This window comes from Marmota marmota, unplaced genomic scaffold, assembly GCF_001458135.2.
Source record: "Marmota marmota marmota unplaced genomic scaffold, marMar, whole genome shotgun sequence".
NCBI lineage: Eukaryota > Metazoa > Chordata > Mammalia > Rodentia > Sciuridae > Marmota > Marmota marmota.
The window spans coordinates 6,074,023-6,101,001 of NW_026000305.1; the positions used below are offsets into that span (position 1 = coordinate 6,074,023).

At 31.7% G+C, this 26,979-nt stretch overlaps 1 protein-coding gene across 1 annotated transcript in view; it reads left to right on the forward strand.

Annotated features, from left to right (window-relative positions):
• The window catches only part of Brwd3 (bromodomain and WD repeat domain containing 3), a 124,831-nt gene that overhangs the window by 53,133 nt on the left and 44,719 nt on the right, over positions 1-26,979 (forward strand). Inside the window, exons 5-14 of the mRNA XM_048797288.1 lie at positions 920-1,141; positions 5,408-5,508; positions 6,348-6,418; positions 7,329-7,429; positions 10,047-10,087; positions 13,525-13,629; positions 15,188-15,341; positions 22,058-22,192; positions 24,252-24,380; positions 25,255-25,480. Coding sequence (XP_048653245.1) covers positions 920-1,141; positions 5,408-5,508; positions 6,348-6,418; positions 7,329-7,429; positions 10,047-10,087; positions 13,525-13,629; positions 15,188-15,341; positions 22,058-22,192; positions 24,252-24,380; positions 25,255-25,480 — 1,285 coding nt within the window. The remainder of the gene's footprint in view (positions 1-919; positions 1,142-5,407; positions 5,509-6,347; positions 6,419-7,328; positions 7,430-10,046; positions 10,088-13,524; positions 13,630-15,187; positions 15,342-22,057; positions 22,193-24,251; positions 24,381-25,254; positions 25,481-26,979) is intronic.

The following is a 26,979-nucleotide window of genomic DNA, read 5'->3' on the forward strand; positions in this document are numbered from 1 at the left end:
AAAAAAAAAAAAAAAAAAAAAAAAGCCAGGAAAGTGGCTCTGTGGTTAAGGGCTCCTAGGTTCAATTCCTGCTACCAGAAACAAAGAGTCATTATTTTGTATCTTTCTTTTACTACTGGTTATTTTTAAAATTGAATTTTTATTAACCAAGTCATACTGTTTGCATTTCTAAGAAATATTAATTTTATTGCTTCCTTACTGTTGTAACATAGGGTTGCGTTTAATAGCATAATTTTCTTTTTCTATTTATAGAAGAGGAAGTGGTTTGGGTTTGTATTTTGAGAAATTATGACTCCTGAGATTTCATTTCACACTTCTCTTACTTTGATGACTTCATGTCTTCAAGTATATCACCTAAATATTTGGATGTTAATGATCACAATGAGGATGGTGAATGCAATCTTTTAATAGATTATTAAGTATCTTACCTGCCACAGTAGAATAAAATTGCTTTTTAATATATTTAAAGCTCTTGAAATAATAGGAAGTTTGACATTCTGTTTTCACTGAAGATTATTAATGGCCTCCGGTTTCCTGAGAAATGAAGGAGACTTTAAGTTGAATTTAGAAGTATTTGTAGAAAAAATATTCAAGCAATTAAGAAAAAAGGATGTTAGATGTAAGGAAAAAATAAGTAAGCAATACTTAATGACAAATCATTTACAAGTAAGTTTAAAATATTTTGAGTTCTGAGGAGTTTTGTATAGGTACCAATGCCGAATTGGACAATGCTTTATCAGTCTTATCATTTGGATATAGTTTGTATTTGATACTAGATCTGAGTTATAAATAGAGAGTAGACTCAGAAGCAAAGGTTTACAAGTAACTTAAAAATATCCCTTTGTCTTTTAGTATTTTTAGGGGAGTGGATGGCAAATTTTGGCTTCATTATTAATCTTCTGTCCTTTGTGTACTATAGGGTTCAGATGACTGTTTGGTGAAAATTTGGGCTACAGATGATGGACGTCTCCTTGCTACACTTCGAGGGCACTCTGCCGAAATTTCTGACATGGCTGTTAACTATGAAAATACTCTTATTGCCGCAGGCAGCTGTGATAAAGTTGTAAGAGTATGGTGTCTTCGAACATGTGCACCAGTTGCTGTCCTGCAGGGACATTCAGCTTCCATTACTTCCATACAGGTAAGAAAAATGATCTCTCTAAAGTATGTAATGCAGATGAGAATTCTCTCATTTTTATTACATTGTATGGATAATAACACAAAGACTGGCATCAGAAAATTAACCCCACAAGGGTTTTTTGTTCCTACCCTGAATACAGGTTGGTTCAAAGTTCCCTTTTCATATAAATCTATTCCCTTTAGAAACAAATAAAAAGATGATTGAAAAGATTTTTCAAATATAGTGTGACATGTTTTATTTATGTCACTTGTATTTTTGAAGAAAGGAGTAAATGTTTTCTAAAGTGCACTAAAACCTGTTACCATATAAACATGTTTTAACTAGAATATTGGCATGCTTTGTTCTAATATTTAATGCAAAATGTTTGACAATCAAATTTAATGTGTGTTGTCTAATCTTGGGCAACTTTTTATTTTGTAGTTTCAGTGATTTCTTGTTTCAATTATATATTTGCAATAAAATACATTGGCATCTTTTAAATATTTGTCCATATAATATTTTTACTAGATATTGATATTTAAAGGCCTGGATGTCCCAAAAGACCTTTTATTTAACAGAACTAACCAAGTTTCAGTCTTGTCTACTTACTTGTGTTGACAGCAAAACAGAAGTCCTTCTGAAAGTTTTACACTCTGGTTTAAGATGCCACTGTTGAAGATCATTACTCCCATTTTGGGGTGTTATTTTAATAATATATCACCTTTTTATAGGGAATTAACAATGATTGGCTTCAGTGTGTAATGGGTTTGAAATTTTTCTTTTTAAAATTTTGATTAGTTGAAATTATTTAATAGATTTTAATTTAAGGTTATCTGCTCCATGTGTTCCCACCATCATGTCTGACTTGATTATTGGACATACTTTCATGTAACATAAAATGACTATTTGATTATATTGAAAATATTTATGATAGTGTTTAATTTTTTCATAATTTCACTTGATTTTTTTCTCATTTTGTTTACAAGTTGGGGTACCTTGTAAATCTATGTGCCCCTTCGCTGACTCACTCTTTCCCTTAGTGATCTCATATAGTCTCATGGCTTTGAACTGCATCTGTAAACTTATAACTCTCAAACATATCCCGATCTTTGAACTAACTGTCTTTTAGCTCTTATACTTGTTTATTCAGCTACATACTTGGCATCATCATTTGGATATCTTTTAGGCATCTGAAACAACATATTCAAATTAAACTCATCTTCCTTCCTCAGACCTATTTCTCTTCAAACTTTTCCTATCTGTATTAGCTTTCTGTCACTATAAAATGCCAGAAGAAGATTACTTTTGAAGAAAAGATGATTTATTTACCTTGCAATTTTGAATGTTATGTCCTAATGGTATAATGTAGGCTTGGCAATTATCCTTTGGCTGTACTACTTCACAGTGTAAATAGCAAAGGCAGGAGCATGCTGGAGCAAGCAATCCCACCATGGTGGAGACATTGTGTGTAAGAGATGACATCATCCAAAAGGAAGTCAGAAAGACAGACTGGTGTCCTGTAGTTCCTTGAGGGTACACACTCAAAGACCCTCTAAGAACTTCCCATTCAGGTATACCTTCCAATAGAATCACCCTGAGTATTAATCCTTTAACATGGTCTTCGAGGAGACATTCAACATCAAACCATAGCAACATCTAAACACATGACAATTTCATGCTTCTAACTTTTCAGGGTACTCATCCCTGACTTTTCACTCAGTGTCCACCTTACTAGCTAATCATGTTGGCTAACCTTTAAAATATATATAGAATCTTGCAAATTTTCATGACTTTTATCAGTAGTGACCTATTTTAAGATACTGTCATCCGTGGCCTAGATTTTTTTCTCATTAAAAAATTATTTATGTGTTCTAAACAGTTATACATGACAGTAAAATGCTTTTTGATTCATTGTACACAAATAGAGCACACTTTTTCACTTTTCTGATTGTATACAAAGTAGGTCACACCATTGTGGCCTAAATTTTTAAACTACTAACTGATCTTGTTTCTTTTCTTCCCTTTTCCCTGCCCTAGTCTAGCCTCTACAGAACATCCAGTTGCTTTTAAAATGGAAGTTAAATCATGTCACTGGCAATGAGAACCCTCAACCACTTCTAGTCTTAGAATTAAAGCCAGTCTACAGTAAACCTTGATGTCCTACCTTCTAAGCCAGCTCCCTCTCTTTGACCTCATCTCCTAACACTTGATTTTTTTTCTCACTGGTTTAGCTGCCATCTTCTCTAATTTTTTGAATATTCCAGGTCTTTGCTTTTGCTATTTCCATCTCTAGAATTGTCTTCCCCGAATATTCACATGCTTTGTTTTCTTAATTTTTAAGTAATTTATGTAAATGTCACCTTCTCATGGAGACCTCTGACCACTTTGCAATTGTAACCCACAAGTACTCTGTTATCTCATCTTTTTTGTTTCATTTTTCTCCATAGTAATGATTACTATTTGGCATTCTATGCATTTTTTTTCATTACTTCTTTATTAACAGTTTATATGAATTTATAGTATATTATCTTTCCAGTTTCTCTTCTATTACTTTTAAACACAATAAAATGATCTGCTAATAGTGTTTAGCCTTGAATGGTAAAATTATAAGTTACTTTATTGGATTTTTTATTTTTTTCTACAATTGGTATGTATTTGTAATCCAGAATATGCATTTCTTAAACAATCCCTAATATGATTTCTTACTCGAAATGTTTCCATTAAGGAACATTAGTGGGTCAGATGCCCATTGTGATGGATGAGATAAGTTAAATGTAATGGAGGTAATAAAGGTTTTAGTGAGTGTTTTTTCAAAATTAATAAAATTATATACTATTGTATTGTTAATTTTATCATTCCTAGAGATCAAAGATTGCTGATTTAGAGGCCAGATGGTAAATACCTTAGATTTAGAGACCATGCAATCTCTGTCACAGTTACTTAACTCTAATTTTATAGTGCAAAAGCAACCATACACAATATAAAGTGACCATGTTCCAATAAAACCTCATTTACAGAAAGAGTCTAAAAGCTGGATTTGGTATGTGAGTCCTAGTTGGTGGACTTTTGCTATAGATTGTGAATTAATTTTTTTATTGAAAGCTTTTCTATTTTAGGAAGGAAAATATGTATAGACACTCTCAGAGTCCTTATTTCTTTACTGTACTTCAGTTATTAATGGATAATTTTTACTGATAATTTTTTGTTTTAATTCAATTTATTTTTTTAATTTTTATTTGTTTTTTCAGTTATACATGAAAAAAGTATTTTGACAAATATGTTATGGATAATTTTGTTTGTATTTAACTGTGAAGTCTTTAGAGGTTCTGTGCTTATAAATAAGAAAACTAAGTGATTTAATATCTATAATGACGATTTTCTCTTGATTTGAGTTCAAAATGTATTTCAATCCTATGTATCTTGATCTGTAAATGTAATCTCAATCTCAAATGGAAATTATTTATTATCTCTATTTGGAATTTTAAAAACTCAAAGGAATCCTAGATATTCTGGTCTGATTTTCAGATTTATTCTTGTGTCTTAGACACCAAGAGCCTGGTGGCCCACCCTTCTCTGAGATTTTCTTGTTTGAGCATGTAAAATACTGAGGGTCAAAGCCTGAGAAGCTACATGATAAAGGACATGGTTTTTCTAGCATAGTAATAGTTCTTTTACAATGGTAACTTACCTATATTTTTTCTTAGTCTATTTTTCCACAATGATTGAACAAAGATTTGATGTATTTAGTTTATACATGAATACAATTGAAAATGGTTTAAATTTTAAAAGAACAAAATATACTTCATTGAAGTTGGTCTTTAAGATATTAAAACTCAAATACTTAAATATTAAATTTTCTAATCATAGTTTTTAGGTATATTTCTGATGTTCTATTCATAACTCTAAAATTCCACAGTTGTTTCTACATAAAAAATATGTAGCACATTTTAATGGTTTAACTAGTAATGACCTCATGAGTATTCTCCACTAAACGCTATTAAAATATTATTATTGGAGTATTATGTTAAATGAGCCCAAGGTAGTTATTTTTTTAGGACCAAAGTATTTTATCCTAATGTCAACTACCTTTTTATTTTATTTTTTTGGTATTTTACATTTTTATAAGTTATTTATTATTCTAGGTAATTTAATGTGTTGAAACTGAAATTCTTAAAAGAATTTAGTTAATTACATTATTAAAAAGTGATTATAATCTGAAAACATGCTTTGATTGAAATTATTTTGAACATAGAAACTTTATATTTGAATCAGATTTTTCTTTTAAAGTTTTGTCCATCAACTAAAGGCACAACCAGATACCTCACTTCTACTGGTGCTGATGGAACAATCTGTTTTTGGCAATGGCATGTAAAAACAATGAAGTTTAGGTAAGTTTAAAAGAATTTTACAAATGTTGTGAAAAATTAAACATGTTTATTTTATTTACTGCTGTATTCTTAATAGTCCAAATACTTAAAGATGTCATATGTGTGTGTTTTTATTAATATCCATACCTATAATAATTGATGGTTAGAGATTTTAGAGTAAAATTTAATGAAGTCAATGTTGAAGCGACTATTGAATTCACATGTACAATTTTGGTAAGGAGCCTCATTTCTTGATAAGAAGATGTACTAATAACATGATACTATGTTAACAAGTATGAATAATGCTGATCATAAATTATATTTCTAAGATTTATTTATTTATTTATTTATTTAGGTACTTGAGATTGAACTCAGAGGCACTCTAACATTGAGCCACATCCCCAGCCCAATTTTGTGTTTTATTTATAGACAGGGTCTCACTGAGTTGCTTAGCACTTCACTTTTGCTGAGGCTGGCTTTGAACTTGCAATCCTCCTTCCTCAGCCTCCTGAGCCACTGGAATTACAGATGTGAGCCACCACGCCTGGAAAGACTTATTTAATTTTAACCTTAATGATCGTACTTACTGGCCATTTCCCTTTAGTTTTCCTCTATAATATTGTCACTAAATAAATCAATATCCAGCAATGTGTTAAGCTTCTTGTCCATTAAGCCAGGCACAGTGGCATGCATCTCTAAGCAGAGGTGTGGTAGGAGGATCCTTTAAGTCCAGGAGTTTGAGGCCAGCTGGGCAACACAGTAAGACCGTAATCTCAAACAGAAAACAACTCTACAAAGATTCTTGCCTATTAAATGAACAAGATAAAACATTTTTTTAAAAATCCTCCTGTTTCCTTCAGAGATCGCCCAGTGAAATTTACTGAGAGATCAAGACCTGGAGTTCAGATATCATGTTCATCTTTCAGTTCTGGTATGTATAAAAATTTTAAGTCTTGAAATCTGAAAATATTAAATGATCTACTTGTAAAATGTGTTTTTAATTTTATGAAGAAAAATTTATGTACTTGATGTTAAAGGAAGCATTCCAACAATATAAACCATACACTAGTTGAATCTTTTTTGACTCTAATTGACATGTGATAATGTTTGAGTTATTATCTTTTTCATAATTTAATAATACATTTTATATAAGGTAGCAATAATTGGATAAAATGCAATCCTTGCTCCAAATATCCATTAACAAAAATGTGTGGTGTCTTTCCACATTTAATACAAAAATTTTGCCCTGACTTTTACAGAAACCATAATCATTGTGACACAGTGCTTCTTATATTGCAAGGAATTCTATACTTGCTAACCTTTTTTTCCCTTATTTTTTGTTGTGGTAAAATATACATGACCTCAAATTTATTGCAGCCATTTGTAAGTGTACAGTACAGTTGCATTAGGTGTATTTACCTTGTTCTGCATCCATTACTGCCATTAATATCTAGAACTTTTTCATCGTATTGAAGGCAGTTCAGTTTTATACTCAACTAGTATAATTTTTCTAAAGAGAATTATAACTAGATTATCTTACAAATAATTTTGAATGTTATGCTTTTGCATAAAGTAGAAAGAACTTTAATATTTATAATCCATAATCTTGTATTTATAGTTGAATTTTGTTGGGTGAATGATATGGGCATTTCAGAAATTTCTCTTGTTTTTCTTTGATTTTATTTCTTTTTCTCTAAAATATTAGTGTGCTCTTAATTGTTAGAAGATAACCTTGTGTTTCTTAAAGCCCTTCTACAAATAATGATGTAGCTTACAAGTAAGGAAGCAATCAGAGAATTTTAAAAGCTCCTTGGAATTTTTTTTTTTTTTTAATCTTCCAGGTGGAATGTTCATTACAACAGGTAGCACTGACCATGTGATTAGAATATACTATTTGGGTTCTGAGATCCCTGAGAAAATTGCTGAGTTAGAATCACATACGGTAAGAACAAAATATGAAACTTAAATATATTTTGTTTTAGATTTTAAAACCTCTGGAAAACTTTATTTTCTCTTTTCAGATCAGTCTCTTTTATAATGAAGATAAGTGTGAAATTCTGAATTTATTATAGTTGTAGTACTCAATATGGGCTCGATTTAACTCTATATCATAAGAAAAGAACTACAATATACATATTTTATATACACAAACAGTGCACTAATAGTTTGTGAAAATCCCGTTTTTTAACCTGTTTTTATTAGACATGCAAGGTGCTTATTACTTAAAATCTGTAGTTTTAATAATGACATATTAATTGTGTCTTAGTGAAAGTCATCTTTTCTCTGTGCATGGTGGTGCATGCCTGTAATCCCAGGGGCTTGGGAGGGTGAAGAAGGAGGATCAAGAGTTCAAAGCCAGCCATATCAATTTAGTGAGGCCCAAGCAACTTAGTGATACCCTGTCACAAAAACAAAAACAACAACAAAAACAACAACAACAACAACAAAAAACTGGGGATGTGTCCTAGTGGTTAAGTGCCCCTAGTTTTAATCCCTGGTTACCTCCCATTTTTTTTTTTTTTTAATGAACTTAGTAGTATGATCATTTTTAGAATCTCATGAAAGACTTGTGGAATCTAATCCTCCTTAGCAACAATTGTCTTAAATATAGAAAATCAGGTATATTTTGTAGGTAAAAGCTGTTGGTGGCTGGCACTTGTCCTCTTAGTCTCCCCCAGCTCTCTAGTGGCTTTTTTAGAAAGTGTTGAACTATTATTATTTAGTTATATCCACGTATACCTTTTTTACATTTCTTCGTTCTCTATTTTTCCCCTTACTACTTCAAACAATTGTTTACTGTGAAGTATGGGGATATTTCTGTTTCAGCTCACAATATATTTCATGTGCCTCACTTTGGAAACTGTTTACTAAGCAATTAAAAGCTCTCAGCTTTCCAAGTATTAATGTTACTACTCTTAGTACTGTTGACATCTCATTTGAAATAGTATTAGTGCATATCAATACACACATAAGTTCTCTAAAAGGTGATTTAAAAATATCTTGTAACTTGCAAAATTGGTTGTTCCTGAAATTTGTGGTATGAGAGATTCCTGTTAGAAACCAAGGACAGCAGAATAAAATAGACATTATTATTGCTGTGGGTATATATGTGACTGCATGACCAATGTAATTCTGCAACCTGTACACTCAGAAAAATGAGAAATTATATCCCATCTGATTCAAATGTAATAAATAAATAAATTAAATAAAATAAAAATAAAATGAAATTACAATTAAAAAAAAAGAAACGTCCTCTCGGGAGCTTTTAGAAATAATTTCTTGCTTTTTGTCCTATCATTCAAACATAATTGAATATCTCCCTTATGAAGGTATACTGAATCCAGCTGAACTCTTACCTTGTTTTCACTTATTCCTAGATACAAAAATCCTGAAATATTATTTAAATTTTGAAAGAAAAACTTAGGAAACACTGATGGTCTCTGTCTGAGACATTAATAGAAGAAATCTCTGCTAGAACATGATAAGAAGATATCTTTACAGTTATTACCAAAGTAGGGTATATATACAAGTGTGCTGAAGTATATTGAAAGCTAGGAGAGGAGAGAATAAATGAATGGGCAAGACTTAAAGGGTATAATAATGAGGAAATTTTGATTTAGTAGTTTGATTTGCAGGACCCCAGATAAAAAGAAAAATATGAAAAGTTAAATACACACTGTTGAAATCAGTGATGGATGTTAGCCATAATATATTCTTTCAGAATATTTCAAACAAAGTATTGTACCTGTCAGTAAGAATTCAGAATCTATCAGATAAATACAACAGTGAAATCACAAAACAGTATAAATCAGGAGTACTTCATTATATATGAAGACTATAATTTTTTTAAAAAATAAAAATACTTAAATAAAAAGATAGTTGACATTTTATTTTAATTTAAAATTAAATTTAAATGCAGTTATAGATTGTGAAAATATGCAATATTTGAGGATGCACTGTAGCTTTCTTATCAAGGATTAAAGTGAAGGAAATACCAAGTATTTGCTTATACTTTGCATTGTAAAATAATTAAATAAGCCACATGGGAATGAGAAAGTGATTAATTTTTATTCTGAAATTGAAAAGAATTAAGTGGGAAATTTCATTTAGCTATTATTCAGTCAGACAGATTAATATTCTTTGTTTTACAGACCATAGGAAAGGAACACTCAGCACTATATCTCTCTCTTTTTTTTTTAAATATTTATTTAGTTGTAGATGAACATACAGTATCTTTATTTTTTTGTGGTGCCGAGGATTGAACCCAGTGCCTCACACATTCAAGGCAACCACTTTACCACTGAGCTACAGTCCCAGCTATATCTCTTGATATATGCTTCATAAAGAAGTTTGTTTCAAATTGCTACCTCCTTAATACATTGTTGTATGCTTCATTAATTAATTTTTTCTTTTTAGAAAAGTAGCTTATTTTTAAAGGAAATTATAGCATCACAAACTACTCCATTATGCCTTTTTTCACATTTGAATATGAAGGGAGGTATACATTGTCTATTTTAAAAGTTTATTTTAACCAAAAATCTGTTCTTTTTTTATCTTAGGACAAAGTTGTTGCCGTTCAGTTCTGTAACAATGGAGACAGGTAATTATGTAGTACGTATTTGTGTAAAGAAATGTTTGACATGTTTTTCTACTAATCCCTGGGAACCATCTACCTCTACTGTAGATGTCTTATTTCCATCCCATAACATAGATTTTAAAAAACCTTGTATGTCCTTAATGGTGTTCAACACATCCCTTCCCGATTCTCAATCAAATAGTCACCATAGTCTATAAGTTCTTCTTTTCTGAGTGATTTATTTTCTTATTTTGCTCTTTCCACTTTTTTTGGCACCAATCTTCCTATCTTAGTCAAGAATTGTGTTATTTCACCTGCCCATCTCTTCCCATACAATATAGTTCTTTAGAAATCCTTAGTGTTTCCTTCTCTCTTGCCCATGGAATAGAAATCAAATGTCGCCCAACATTCAGAGCTCCCTAAAACTTTTTTTAGATTTATCTTTGATTCCTGATCTACTATTCCCCATATGAATCCCTATATTAAGCCTAATTGACTTTATGCACTATTTCTGTCATGTCCTATGTATATTATTTTATCCGTTCCTTTGCTTACACTTTTCCATCATTCCTAACCCCAAATGTCATTCCCTACATTCCTCTGACCTTTCCTTTTTTCTATCCTACATTTGTTCCTTCTCTATCCCCCTATTTTCTCTTTTCTATCCCTTCTTTTGATTGATCTAAATCTTATCACCCTTTTAAGGTTCGTGTCCTACCTGAAAGCCTTTTCTGAGTGTTCCAGCCTTTTATTTTATCTTGACTTCCTCTGAACATCTATATCATTTGTTGCCTTTGTTACTCATGATATATTCCTATGTCTGTAAACTCAGAAATTCTATACAGATATCTGTGAACCCTCTTATTGTCTGGTCCCCTCAAAGTGATAAGTCTTTCCTGGTCTAAAATTTAACCTGGAATGGATTTAAAATTTTGACCTCTTAGCATAAACGTATATCTATGTATGTCTGTTAGGACTTTATATGGGTGATCACAGTTTATTTTTAAATATTTTGAACAGTAGGTGATTACCATGGTGAATTTGTACAAGTTTGTTAAATCCAAGAGTAAATAATTATGATCCTCAAAGTGATGTCTACATTAGGAATGATAAAAGCTTCAAGTAAATTTTAAGGTTAACTTACTGAGTTATAGCCTTTAAGATATATACACTTAGTATTCTTCCATGCTAAAATAACCTGAAATTTTATTTTCTTGCTTTTGTTTTCAATGAAAACACACTATTTTGTCTTAATTATTTCTGTGGCACATATTAAAAGATGTCCAATTTAAGCTAAGTATAACAGTATCTGTAGAATAATATATGCTTATGTATGAGTATGAAGAGAGACTTCTGAATTGCTTTTTCAATGATAGCACAACTCTAATATCAAAGTCTGCTGAGCTTTGTGCAAATGAGAAAACTGGGCCTGAATAGACAAGCTTATGGAGAATAAAATAACCCTAAATGCTTTAGACTTCATGATAAATTTCATTTATAGTGAAAACATTTTCTGAAAATAACTTCTTGTGCTTATTTGTAAATATGTCTTTAAAGAGCTTTATTTTGAGTAAGCAAAAAAGAGAAATACCCAGTAAATACATAGAATTTTACATATGTGTAAAATACATATGGGGCATGCAGAATATGTAATGTATGTATGCAATATATGAAAATAAAAATATTAGTATTTGATTTCTTTATGAGGTAAGAATATATATGATTTTACTTTTGTTCATGCTCAAAATTTTTACTAGTTAAAGGTAAATAATAAATAATTATTATAAAGGTATATTATTATTTATAAAGGTAAATAAAAAATAATTCACTTAAAATATTTCCAGTTTTACTAATAGTCAAAGAAATCAAAATTAAAATAACAATTATTTCCTCCAGAATAAACAGATAATGCAAAATCATAATATCCATCATGGCTATAGGTTTTTACAAAGTGCTTTCCTTGCCAGGTGTGGTGGTACACACCTGTAGTTCCATCAACTTGGGAGGCTGAGGCAGGAGGATCACAATTTTGAGGTCAGCCTCAGCAACTTAGGGAGGCCCTAAGCAATTTAGTAAGACCTTGTTTCAAAATAAAATATGAAAGGGGCTGGGGATATGATCCAATGCTTAAGTACCTCTGGGTTTAATCTCTAGTAATCCCACCCCCTCAAAAAGTTACTTTCCTCAGGTTTTCATGAGAGTATGAATTGTTTCAATAAATAATTAAAAAAACTATTAGTGAAATAGTGTGGTAGTATGTATCAAAAGCTTTAAAAATGTTCCTTTTCAACTTAGCATAGATATTTATAGGGTTGTACAAAGACATGTAGAGATGTTCTTTACAGCATTAATTGTCATGTTGAAGATGGGAAATGATATAATATTAATCATTAGAAGATTTATTAGATAAATTTTGATAATATTTATATAGTTAAGCACTTATTAAAAGTGATGATAGTTTTATACTTGTCAACATAGAAATAAATCTACAAAATTCAGTTAACCTAGGGAAAAACATGTAGTGAATTTTTGTTTCATGTAAGGGAAAATATATAAGTATACATTCATGTATTTAATAAAGTCTAAAAGAATAGATACTAAAGTGTTAACAGTAACAAAATTGTGGGTGAATAAATATACTATTTTAAAATAGCATTTTTATTTGAGGTATAATTCACATAATACAGAATTCAATGCTATTAGTATATTTATAGTGTCGTGTAACAATTAGTACAGTTAATTTTTTGAACATTTTCATTGTCCTTTAAAGAAAACCCATACTGTTTAGCTGTCAACCCCAATACTCCATCCCTTTTTCAACATTTCTGAGCATGCATTAATCTACTTTTCATTTCTCTTTATTTGCCTATTCAGAATTAATCCTTGTTGCAATGTATATTATTATTTTCATTCGTTTGCATTACTGAGTAATATTCCATTGTATGAATATATGCCATATACTGTTTACCAATTTGAGCCTCTGATGGACATTTGAGGTGCTTCTACTTTTTGACTTATTATGAATAATGTATCCATGAGTATGCATGTGCATGTTTTTTCTGTGGAATTATGTTTTTATTTCTTTTTCAAAATATAACTGAGTAGGATTGCTGGGTCACATGGTAACTTTGTTTAGCATTTATAGAAACTGTCAGGGCTGGGGATGTGGTTCAAGTGGTAGCACACTTGCCTGGCAGTGCAGGGTGCTGGGTTCGATCCTCAGCACCACATAAAAATAAAGATAAAGATGTTGTGTCCACCGAAAACTAAAAAATAAATATTAAAAAATTATCTCTCTCTCTTAAAAAAAAAGAAACTTCCAAACTGTTTTCCAAAGTGACTGTGCCATTTTATATTCCCCCTAGTAGTGTATGAAGGTGGATATATTACTTTTCTAATAAAAAAAAATGATTCTAATTTTGGAGAAAAGTAACAAGACTATTTTAACTTTTTCTTTCCAGTTTAAGATTTGTTAGTGGAAGTAGAGATGGAACAGCAAGAATATGGCAATATCAACAACAAGAATGGAAGAGTATAGTGCTAGATATGGCTACTAAAATGAGTGGGTAAGAACTGATACTAGATGCTTCAGTGGTTCTCATAAGGCCTATTGACATATTTAATAATGAACATAAAATAGCTTATGTAAATAGATACTTTCAATTTAATTGGTACATGTGATATTTGCATCTTTATTTTGTCTCTAAGCAAATTGTCTTTTGCTGTTAATTAATAGATTAGAACAGTGCTGACTTATCCAAAATTCTGGTCTACTGTGACCCTAAGATCTATGTGCTCTACTGATGTTCACAGAATCACTCTCTGCCTTATAGTTTTCTATAGGTCACTTTTTAAATATGTGTCTTTACTACCTTTAGTATGAGGGTTGTCCATGTTAAATTAATAACATCATGTTTAACTTTTTCTCTTAACTTTCTGAATATACCTTTATAATAGTTTATATCATTCCAGCTTAGTGTTTATATGTACATTTTATCAACATCCTGTTTCATAATCTTAACTGTTGAATAGAAGAAATATAATTATCTCTTTGGGACAATAAAATTTCTTTAATATATGAGCATGATATTAATTATCTTCTTAATAACAATGTGGAATTGACTGTAGTTATAGTCAGCAATTGTTATTGCCCCATTCAATTAAATCAAAAGTTATAAGTTGGATGCTGTGGTACACTCCTGTAATCCCAAAGTCTCAGGAGGCTGAGACAGCAGAATCTTAAGTTTCAGGCCAGCCTCTACAACTTAAAACGGGGCCCTAAGCAACTTATAGCATGTTTTAATATAATTTTATCTATTTTTATGTGATGCTAAGGATTGAACCCAGGTCTTCTCACATACTAAGCGAGCGCTCTACTGTTGAGTCACAACCCAGCTCTCAAAATAATTATTTTCTTAAAAAAGGGCTGAGGTTTTGCTTAGTGGTTAAGCACTCTTGGGTTAAATACTCGGTACCAAAAAACAAGTTAATGAATTACATAGTTTTTTTTAAAAAAAAAAAAATAAGGCCTATTAGTTCATTGTTTTTAGGGGGTGGGTTACTGGAGATTGAATAGAGGGCGCTTTACCACTGAACTACATCCCCAGTTCTATTTATTTATTTATTTAATCAATCAATCAATCTAGGGACAATGTTCCACTAAGTTGCTGAGGCCCACCTGGAACTTGCAATCCTCCTGCCTCAGCCTCCCAAGTCATTTTATAGGCATGTGTCACTATGCCCAGATTTTTTAAAATAATAATGAAAGAAATACAGTGGCCATTATACATTTTCATATTGTCCAGTAGCCAATGTAACCTTGTGTTTTATTTTTCGATATAGTAATAGATTTATTTCCCATTTCACTTTTTTGAATTCTCAAAATTAAGTCCACATTGCGGTCCTTTTAAGATATTTTTTTCTCCCTGAAATAAGCTCATTTGTATTGCCCTATTTGCAAGTATATTTATGTAATTTTTTATTTCATAATATTTAAATGATAGTCGAGGTTTTTTAAAATTTAACCACTTACACGTGCCTGGAGAAATTAGTATAATTTCTTATTTTGTATGCACCTTTGTTAACAGTTTATAAGGTATGAATACTGCAAATTGTTTTGTTTAGGAGTAATTTACCCTCAGGAGAAGACAAAGTCACTAAACTAAAGGTGACTATGGTGGCCTGGGATCGTTATGATACCACAGTTATTACTGCAGTGAACAATTTCCTTTTGAAAGTGTGGAATTCTACTACAGGGCAGCTTCTTCATACTTTATCTGTGAGTATTTTATTTTAGATTCATTAAAATGGTCAGGGGCTGGGCGTGCATCTCAGGGTTAGAGAGTTTGTCTAGCATTTGCAAAGCCCTAGGCTTGATCCTTGGTACCACAATAAAGAAATAAATAAATTAATCAATACAGAAATGAATGGAAGATTTATTCTTTAAGCCTATCACAGTGGTGCATAGGTATAGTCTTAGTACTCCATAGGCCGAGGCTAGAGGATCCCTTAAGTTCAGGGCCAACATGGGCAAAACATATTGAATACCTCATCTCAAAATAAATTTTTAATGGTAAAAAGTATATTATTCTAGGAGATAAGAAATTTAAGTTATAGTTTTCTTTCTATGACTATTAGCCCTTGGAAAAATATTTATTCAAGAGTCCTTTTAATAGATCAGCAAAATAGTGCTGACACATGATACACCACTAAAAACAGGTTTGAGGTCTTTTCAAGATCCTTTCCAGATCTAATATTTATTATGTTATGGTATGCTTTAAAGGATATATGTGAATATGTTTTAGCATGGGTTAGATTTTTTCCACATTTTTATTGGCGTATTAGAGATATATAGATTAATGAGATTTGTTGTTACATATTCACACATGCATATAATATAACAATATAATTTGACCAATATCATTCCCTAGCACTGCCTCCCCCCTCCTTGTCTATCATGTCTTAGTCTCTTTCCTCTACTGATCTCCCTTCGATTTTCATGAGAGAACCCTTAACTTTCTGAGTTATACTTATTTTGCTTAACATGATGGCCTCTTGTTCCATCCTTTTTCCTACAAATGCCATAATTTCATTTTTCTTTATGGCTCAATAAAACACATCTCACATTTTCTGTATTCATTAATCCATTGATGGATACCTAGGCTGGTTCTGTAGTTTGGCTATTGTGAATTATGCTGCGATAAACATGGCTATGCATGCATTACTGTAGTAAGATGACCTTTATTAATCAGGGTGAATACTGAGAAGTGGGATAGGTGGGTCATATGGATTTTCCATGACTAGGTTTTTAGAGGAACCTCCATACTTATTTCCATAGTGGTTGTACTAATTACAATCCCAAAAACAGTGTAAAAGCATTCCTTTTTCTCCTCATTCTCTCCAACATTTATTATTATTTATGATCCTGATGACTACCATTCTGACCAGGGTGAGAAGAAATCTCAGTATAGTTTCGATATGCATTTCTATAATTGCTAATGATGTTGAACATTTTTTCATATATTTGTTGGCTGTTTGTATTTCTTTAGTTGAGAAGTGTTTGTTTAATTCAGTCGCCCATTTATTAATCGAGTTATTTGATTTTTTTGGTGTAAAGTTTTGTGAGTTCTTTATATATTCTAGATATTAATCCTCTGACAGATGAGTAGCTGGCAAAGATTTTCTCCCATTATGTGGGTTCTCTCTTCACATTCCTAATTGTTTCCTTTGCTATGTAGAAACTTAAATTTAATGCTGTCCCATTCATTAACTCCATGGCTTTATTTCTTGAGCTATAAAGGGTCCTGCTGAGATTGTTGTTGCCTGTGACTAAAAGCTGGAATGTTGACCTTGTGTTTTTTCCTAAGAGTTGCATATATTCTTGTCTAATTCTTAGGTCTTTGATATATTTTGACTTGATTTTTGTTCATAATGAGTGATAAGTGTTCAGTTTCTTCTATATATGGATAACACCAGCTTCCCCAGAGCCATTTGTAAAAAGGCTTTTTTCCAATGTATTTTATTGTACCTCTGTCAGGGATCAGATATCTGTAGATGTGTGGGTTTGTCTCTGTGTCTTATATTCTGTTCCATTGGTCTATAATCAGTTTTTATGCCTGTACCACCCATTTTTTGTCACTATAGCTCTGTAGTATAATTTAAAGTTAGATATTGTGATACCTTCAACATTGATTATTTTGGCTTTAATACACTTTGGCTGTTCTGGGTCTTTTATTTTTCCAAATGAATTTTAGGACTGTTTTTTCTAATTCTGTGAATAATGTCATTGGTATTTTGATGGGGATTTCATTGAATATTTATATTGCTTTTGGTGTTATGGCCATTTTAACAATATTAATTCTGCCTCTCCCTGTACATGGGAGGTGTTTCCATCTTCTGAGATCTTCTTCAATTTCTTCTTCAGTGTTCTATAGTTTTCATTGTGGAGGTATTTATCTACCTTGGTAAGATTTATTCTAGGTACTTTGTTTTTGAAGCTATTGTGAATGGAATTGTTTTCCTGATTTCTTTCTCAACAGATTCATTGTTGGTATAAAGGAAAGCTGTTGATTTTTGTGTGTTGATTTGGTAACCTGCTACTTTTCCAAATTTGTTAATTAGCACTAACAGTCTTTGGGTGGAATTTTTGGAATCTAATATGTATAAGATCATGTCACTCAAAGCCAAGTGTGGTGGCACACACCTATAATCCCAGAGCCTCGGGAGGCTGAGTCATGAGGATCAGGAGTTCAAAGCCAGTCTTAGCAACTTAGCAAGGCCCTAAGCAACTCAGTGATACCCTATCACTAAATAAAATACTAAATTACCTGGGGATGTGTTTCAGTGGTTAAGCACCCCTTGTTTCAACTCCTGGTATGAAAAAAAATCGTATTGTCTTCAAACAATGATAATTTGACTTTGTGCTTTCCTATTTTTCCCCCTGTATTTCTTTCTCTTCCTAATTCCTTTGTCTAGAATTTCTAGCACTATGTTAAAGAGGAGTGGTGAGAGTGACATCCTTGTCTTATTCCAGATTTTAAAGTTCATGCTTTCAGTTTTTTTTTCCATTTATTATGAGGTTGGCTTTGGGTTTTTCATATTTTGTCTTTATGATACTGAGGTAGGTTCCTTCTATAAGTGTTAGGATATTTTATTGTTAATATTTTATGGATATCCTATTCTACATTCAGTGATTAGCTTATGCAAGAAGTAAGGGAAATAGAACTAGGATAAAAAGGTCCTTTTTTGTTTTTCTTTATAAAAGCTTTTTTTATAGTAAGAGTCTGCAGTGTTTGGTGTGAAACATTGATACATTTAATAGCAGAAATCTGATGGGTGGTGCTGATGTTTGTCAGTTTGTCATAGTATGGATTGACTTCATATTATATTTAATTTATAAGCCATATTTACTGTCTCATTTATAAATTCATATCATTTAAAGTGGAGAAAACTAAATGCTATATGGTTTGGACAGCAGTAAGTGATGGGATTTAGACTAGAAACTCAATTCAATTTTCTTTGTAGTATGTCATGATATCATCCTTATTCGACTCTTATGTAAGATAATCTTAGCATAAAGCCTCTGATGTTTCTCAAGTTTTGATATAGGGAGGATTTCTTGTTTATCTGTCTCATACCTCCAAAGTCCCCTTTCCAAAGCAAAGTCCTAACAGTATATTAGTGAAGTTTTAGAATCCGACTTTTGTCTCCTAAAAGCAGTGCTTACCTATTTTGGTTTTCCCTATTCCCTGATGTAAGTTTCTGTTAATGTGTCTAAAAAGACCTGTACTGTTTCCTTGACTCTTTATTAGGAAATGTGTGTCTATGTCAATACAGTCTAACAGAAACTTAACATAAGCCACATATATCATTAATTTTTCTAGCAACCATCATAAAAAATAAAAAGGAAAGTAATAATGTATTTATTTAACCTAATGCATTTAAAATATTATCATTAATTTATAATTAATATATAAATTATTAATGACATATTTTATATTCTTATTTCATGCTAAATCTTTGAAATCTAGCATGTATGTTATACTTACAAATCATCTCCGTTTATTCTATCCACATTTCATATGCTTAATAATCACATGTGATAGCAGCTACAGTATCAGACAGTACAAGTCTGATCTCTAAAAATCACAATTTTAAGGCCATGTTATAGCCATTGGTTTCATAGATCAGTGTGAAATTCTTCCTTAAATACCTTAATTTGGATTCTGTTTAATGAACCTCTTCCCATGGGCTGACTCATGCTTCATCTCTTTTCACTGAATTTTACTGCATAAATTGTAGAATTGACTATTTTTAATTCTTTTAACAACTCTGCCAGGCACTGGATTAGGTATTAGAGATTAGAACTAGGCATTAGGAAGGAATAAATCCATTTATTTATTTTGAATAAAATTCAAAGTCCTGTCCTGCAACAATTTACAGCCTATTAAGAGAGAAAAACTTTTAATTAAATAACTTCTAAGAATGAAAAATGAAAGATATACCATTATAAGTTTCTAATAGCATGACCAAATATGATCTGAGAGATTCTGAGAAAGTTGCTAAGGAAATGAAGTCTTAAGTTAAGAATTGAAACATAAGTAGGGATTTCCTAGGTCACAGCTTAAGTGTCATTTCCTTGTTTGGCTTTCCCTCATCATATAATCTAAGATAGTCTCCTAGTCTTTTTCTTATCATTCCTTGTTTATCTTCATTATTGTTTATCAATAATCAATATTTTCCTCTTAAAGTTTCTTTATTTGTGGTCATAGTAACATATTTGGTTAATTACATATGTAAGGAAATTGGGAAGTCCTTCCAGGAATTCAAACAGCTTGTGTGAAGATCCTAAGGTGGAAAGGAAACCAATTTGGATAGAGCACAGGGAGCAGAATGTCTCACCAGATAAGACTGGAGAATTGGATAGAGGTCAGACCATTCAAGATCTTTTAGATCTATTCTAAGACTAGTAGGAAACCATTCAAGGGTTTAAAACAACAACAACAAAATAGAATGTGAGTTTTGCTTTTTAAGAAATGCATTGTAATTCTGGCTACAGTAGAGAGAATAGATTGGAATGGGGTAAGAATGACTGCAGATAGACTGGAAATCCAGGGTAGCAACCAGGATGAGTCATGACAATCTAGATTTCTGTGTTGGTGGTGGAAATAGAAATGTCTTAATAAATGTAGATATGTCAAATGATAAATCTGAAGACAGTATTATTTTTTTAAACTGGGGTTTGAAAACAGGTGTGCATTACCACTAAACTGTAATGTCCAGCACTTTTTATTCATTTTTATTTTGCTAAATAATCTTGATGAATTGCTTAGGGCCTTACTAAATTGCTGAGGCTGGCCTTGAACTTGTGATCTTCCTGCCTCACCTGCCCTGGTTGCTGTGGTTACAGGCAAGACATTATTGATTTTTTTTTTGTATTTTTTAGTTATAGTTGACAAAATACCTTTATTTTATTTATTTTATTTTTATGTGGTGCTGAGGATCGAACCCCAGGGCCTCACATGTGCTAGGTGGGTGCACTATCGCTGAGCCACAACCCCAGCTTCGACATTATTGATTTTGATTAGATTTTATTCACCACAATCCTTTGACTGAATCCTTTGGTGGGATGTGCCTACCAAAGAAAATCCTACTTATGACTTTTCCCCAGTGTACATACCCTGCCATAGTTATGTCATCATCATGTGAATTTATCAAAGTAATTTTATGATTTACTGAAAAGTAAATTTGAAAATATTGACTATATCAAATAGACTATTGAACAAAGGATTTTATTGTAGAAAGAATTTTTCAGTAGTGATTGGAAGAGTTTTGGCAAATTTTGAGTTCTAATGGTATTTGTGGTAAGGGAATTTTACCTATGCATATTAACACTGCATTTGATCCAGGCTGCAGTGATTTTTAATAAGGTGTAATTTTTCTATAATTATAACATAGTAGAATTATTTTTAATATGATAATTTGGGGATAAAATGTACTTTTGACACTCACAGTATATGATCATTTCTAGAAGCTTCTGATGTATTATGTGTTGGCATATCCCCACGTGAAATGGCAGCTTTGGGATGTTCTCTATGCTTTAAGTCTGGGGTTGGGGTCTATTGTTCATCTTATGTGCTCTTACCAGGAGTTAACTCTAATGAAATGACAATGATCTAATTCAACCGTTGGCAAACTTTTCCTTTATGAGGCCAGATTATAAATATTTTAGACTTTGTACATTCCATCTCTGTTGCATATTCTTTGCTGTTTTATTTATTGCTTTTGGGTTTTATATAACCTTTTAAAACCATAAACATTTTTAGCTTATAGGCTGTTTGTATAAACATGTCTAGAATCCATTACTTTTCTCTGGATCTAAGGTCTCTATATACTGCTATACTTTGATTAGCTTACAGAGAAGCATGTAATACCTAGCATTGGTTTTCAAATTCAGTTTTCTTAGCAGAAAATCTATTTTTCAGATAATGTCTCAAATGGAACCCCAGGTTAAAAGTAGATACAGAACAAAGTCACTAAGCTTTGTCCTTTGAATGTATCATGGGGTCTCCCAAAATGCAGTTTGAATATCAGTCATGACTGAAAATACCGGATGAAGAACAATGAAGGTTTGTCTGTTATCATTGTGGCAGAATTAGATGTTAATGAAAGATTTTGTTTGCCACTTTTTTATCACTTTTAAATAGTACATTTGCAGATATCCAAATTTCCCTTCAAAGACCTGTTTAATGAGCTTGAAATACTCTCCTGTGTCTTCTGTGTGCGTTGCATTCTTTATAAAATCAGCAGTTATACATTTAAGGAAGTCAAATTGAACTGTATTATTCATGTAGTAGCCACATAGTAAATGGTATTTATTAAATTGTAATGCATGAATTCATCTGAACCTGATTGATAGTATTCCCAAGATGTTTTGATCAAATAAATCCGATACTTGGTGTTGCTTTTAAATTTTAATATTGATTTTTATCACAGGGTCATGATGATGAAGTATTTGTTTTAGAAGCACATCCATTTGATCCAAGGATCATTCTTTCAGCGGGTCATGATGGAAACATATTTATTTGGGACCTTGACCGGGGGACCAAAATTCGGAATTACTTTAACATGGTAAGAGAAATATGTGTTTATTTTATAAACTTGATGAGTATACTTAGTTCAAAGGAACCTCCTGTTATCTCTGTTAAAATTGCTAAAATAATTCAGAAAATAACTCAAAAGCCTTATAATAAGGCCAGTGGAGAATTAAGACTAAGTGATTCGTTTATCTTGGTATTAGCATTTTCCAAATTCTGGTTCCCACCTCTAAACTCCTTAATCTCAAATTTGTTAACTTTTTAGTTAATTCTTAACCAAGATCACAAAAATGTTATTTAATCTATAATCCTAATTTATGAATTATAAAAGTGACAGTAATAATTTGAATTTGTCTCTGGTAACTCTCACATGGCTTAGTAGTTGAAAAATAGATTTGCAAATAGGGATGCTCTTAAGATATATTTTATATAAATCATAGAAAACACTACCATTTTTTCCATATTTAGTGTCCTTTTCTTTTTTAGCTTTTTAAGTTGTATATGGACACAATATATTTTATTTATTTTTATGTGGTGCTTAGGATCAAACCCAAGGCCTCACACGTGCTAGGCAAGCACTTTACCACTGAGCCACAACCCTTGCCCCTAGTGTCCTTTTCTTAATAACAGTTCTGACAACATTTCTTTCCTTTTTTTTTTTTTTGATTCTACTCAGTTAGAATGCATTTGGACACAGCATACATAAATGGAGTATAACTTCTCATTCTTCTTGTATATGATGTAGAATCACACCAGTTGTGTATCATATATAAACATAGGGTAGTAATGTTCAATTTATTTTATTATCCTTTATAGCCCCATACCCTCTCCCCTCCTGTCACTCCCATCTGTATAATCCAAAGTATCTCTATTCTTCCCTAGCCACCCCCCTCTTATTTTAATTAGCCTCCACATATCAAAGAAAACATTCAGCCTTTGGTTTTTTGGGATTGACTTATTTCACTTAGCATGATATTGTTCATCTCCATCCATTTATCAGTAAATGCCATAATTTCATTCTTCTTTAAAGCTCAGTAATATTCCATTGTGTATATATACCACATTTTTTATCCATTCATCTGTTGAGGGGCACCTGGGTTGGTTCCATAGCTTACCTATTGAAGGGCATTTAGGTTGCTTCTGCAGTTTAGCTATTGTGAGTTGAACTGCTATGAACATTGAGGCGGCTGCATTACTGTAGTATGCTGATTTTAAGTCCCTTGGGTATAAACCAAGAAGTGATTTAACTGGGTCAAATGGTGGTTCTATTCCAAGTTCCTGAGGAATCTCCATACTGCTTTCCAGAGTGGTTGCACCAATTTGTATCCCACCAGCAATGTATGAGTGTACATTTTGCCCTACATTCTCACCAATATTTATTGTTGCTTATATTCTTAATAATTGCCATTCTGACTGGAACAAGATGAAATATTAGAGTAATTTTGATTTGCATTTCTCTAATTGCTAGAGATGTTGAACATTTTTTATATATTTGTTGATCAATTGTATTTCTTCTATGAAGTGTCTGTTCAGTTCCTTAGCATATTTATTGATTTTTCCCCCTTTGTTCATACTTTCCATAGTTAGTGTACTTTTCTTATGAACAGTTCTGACAACATTTTTAAACTATTTGTTGGCCTTTGAGCCCACTTGAAAGACATTATAAAGATCTAGAGCACTTACCCTGTCTTGTGTTATTAAAATTAATTTGTGTGATTTAATTTTATGATGGTTAATTTAAGACTTAATTGCATTTCTCTTACGATATAAAGATAGTATCTGAACTTTTCTGTAATAGCAAACCTGTGACAATTTGGTTACATTTAAATATTTTTAAAATCTCCTTGGTCACCCAGTAGTATTTCACAGGGTGTGCCATTACTAGCGATGATTGATTCCATTCATTGCAATTTTACTGTCCCTACTTTCTTTCGGAGCTTTATTTCTTTAGGTTTCTGGCTACAGAAGCCAGAGAGTACATTGGGATATTAATGCTTCACAGCATCCAACGTATTAGCAAAGAGATGTTATCTCCTACTTATTATTTTAGAATAAGTCATAAGATTACTTAAAACAACTCCTCTGAATTCCAGATTGAAGGCCAAGGACATGGTGCAGTGTTTGATTGTAAATTTTCACCAGATGGAAACCATTTTGCGTGTACAGATTCTCATGGGCATTTGTTGCTTTTTGGTTTTGGTTGCAGTAAATACTATGAAAAGGTCAGTACTTTTTTGGGTAGACTATAATTTGTGATTATATCATTCAGAAGTTTTGTTTGACTCCTAAATTAATAAGGGTTAATAAATACAAAGTAAGAATATTGTATCTCTTGGTAAATGTTTTTGTCATTGCTGAACATCAGGCTTGACGGTGTGTGTTTGTCACTATTGAAGTGCAGGGTGATGTAGATATAGACATTCATTAGGAAAAACTTTGGTTTAGAATATATTTTGTGTTACTGTTCAGGTGTAATAAGAATAACTGAAACAGACTGCTATATCATCTACTTATCATGAATGGAAATAAACAGTTGGTGACTGAAAGTTTACTTTCCTGATTGTTATTTTACCTATTATTGATCTTGTGAAAATACTTAGGAAGCTAGCTTAATAGTTCTTTATATTTTATTAGCCGTGAATTTGGAATAGATTATGGAATCTTAGAACTGAAAGAGAACTCAGAAACACTGATGTCAGCTCAATATTTGTATCAGCTTTCAGTGTCAATAATGTGATATATATTTACTTGTCTTACCATATGTGTTATACTTCTGGTCTATATTCATTTGAATAAAAATAGAGTTTTATATGATTTTTATGACTTAAAATAACTCTTTACATGGTTGTTGCTTTATTTTTCTTATCATAATTAGAGAAATATGATATAGGGCAAAAAAGTAATGCATATCTAGAATTTGTAGAGAAGAGAATTACCATATAGGTAATGTGCTTCAGATGGAACATTTGGCAACACAGGACTAGAAGAGAATACAAAAGTTGTCTGACTCAGAAATGTGTATGCTCTAGAAATGAAAATAAGTGCCAAATCTATATGTTCCCTATGTATATTAAATACTAAAACTTCTGTCATAAGATTCCAGATCAGATGTTCTTCCACACGGATTATCGACCTCTTATCCGTGATGCCAATAACTATGTGTTAGATGAACAAACACAACAAGCTCCTCACTTAATGCCTCCCCCATTCTTGGTGGATGTTGATGGAAATCCTCATCCCACAAAATTTCAACGGCTAGTGCCGGGACGGGAAAATTGTAAAGATGAACAACTTATACCACAACTGGGATATGTGGCCAATGGTACGTTATCATGATAATTAAATTGGAAATATTTTGCAAATGTCATACTTGATTTTGTTCTCTCTGTGGCATTTGTCCCTCACTAAATAACTGAAATAAGTTATAGTATGTTTTCCCTTCTACTTCTGTTCATTTTCATTTGTATAATACCTTTTACCCTACCAGAGTACTTATACATAGAAACAAAAGTGTATACTCAAGCACAGAATTGTGTTGATCTAGTTCCATAGAAACCCTACATATGATCATCTTCTATGTAATATTGCTTTCTAGTAATGATTAAATGGACTAATTTCAATGTATATTATTGGTGAAATTTCTCTGTTCATTGTATTGGTATTTTAGTTTAAAAGTCGCTAGTTAATTGGACCTAAGAAGATGAAACTTCAAAAACCACATACTAGGGCTGGGGCTCTAGCTTAGTGGCAGAGTGCTTGCCTAGCATGTGTGAGGCCCTGGGTTTGATCATTAGAACTACATGAAAATAAACAAATAAAATAAAGACATTCTGTCTATCTACCACTATAAAAAAAACTTAAAAAATTACAAAGTAGATATTTACCCATCCTCATACTTAAAATGCAAAAAGTTACTGGACATTGGGGAATGGGTTGTGATTGTTTAAATAAGATTAATCTTGGAAGATATTGGGGAATCAGCAATAAATTTGATGAACTGTGGGAAGATAATAGAATAAAATATTAGAATAAGCTATTCTGTGCCAAAGGATCTTTGCCTCTTCAGATTGGCATATTTCCATTCTGTATATTGCCCTTCCCACATAGAATGTCTTTATATCTCGGTTTGGTAATTGTAGGTTTTCTTTAGGTATGGAGTAGTAGTGAGTTTATTAAACTGCAACTGGAGTTCAGTTTCTTGACTAGGGGATTAAGGCTTGAATTGATCTTTATAAAGTTCCATACATCCTTTTATGCCTGTCTCATAAAGGTTTGTAAAGCAGTGAACTGGTATGACAACTATGCCAATAGTTACTCTGAAGATGTCATAATTATTAACTGAGGAGAAAAACTGAATATTAAATGGTGTAAAAAACTGAAAACATCTGAATAAAAAATAATTTATCACTCTTTATTCCTTATAAGATCTGATCTCTTGATTACTCTATCAGATACCACTTGATATGACTATAAGAAAAGATGAAAAATAGGGATATCTAAGACAGAAAAACATTTAAAATTTTCATTTAAGGTAAACAATGAGTTTCAATGTTTCATAATAAAAATTGTTTGTTCATAAGAACAATGGGATGTTAGCAAATGATATATTCATTTGGAAAATTATAATTATGTCTTTTCAGAAAGCAATTTTCACCAAAAAAGATATAAATATTTTAGGTCACTGAACCTGTTTAAACCTTACTTAAATCTTTAATTTCTGATTTTTACCTTAGAATATTCTTTGGATGAAATTTATTTTAAAATCAATTGTTTTAACTTTTATATTCTTTGAGATGCTTCTCATAATTATGTCTAAGTTAG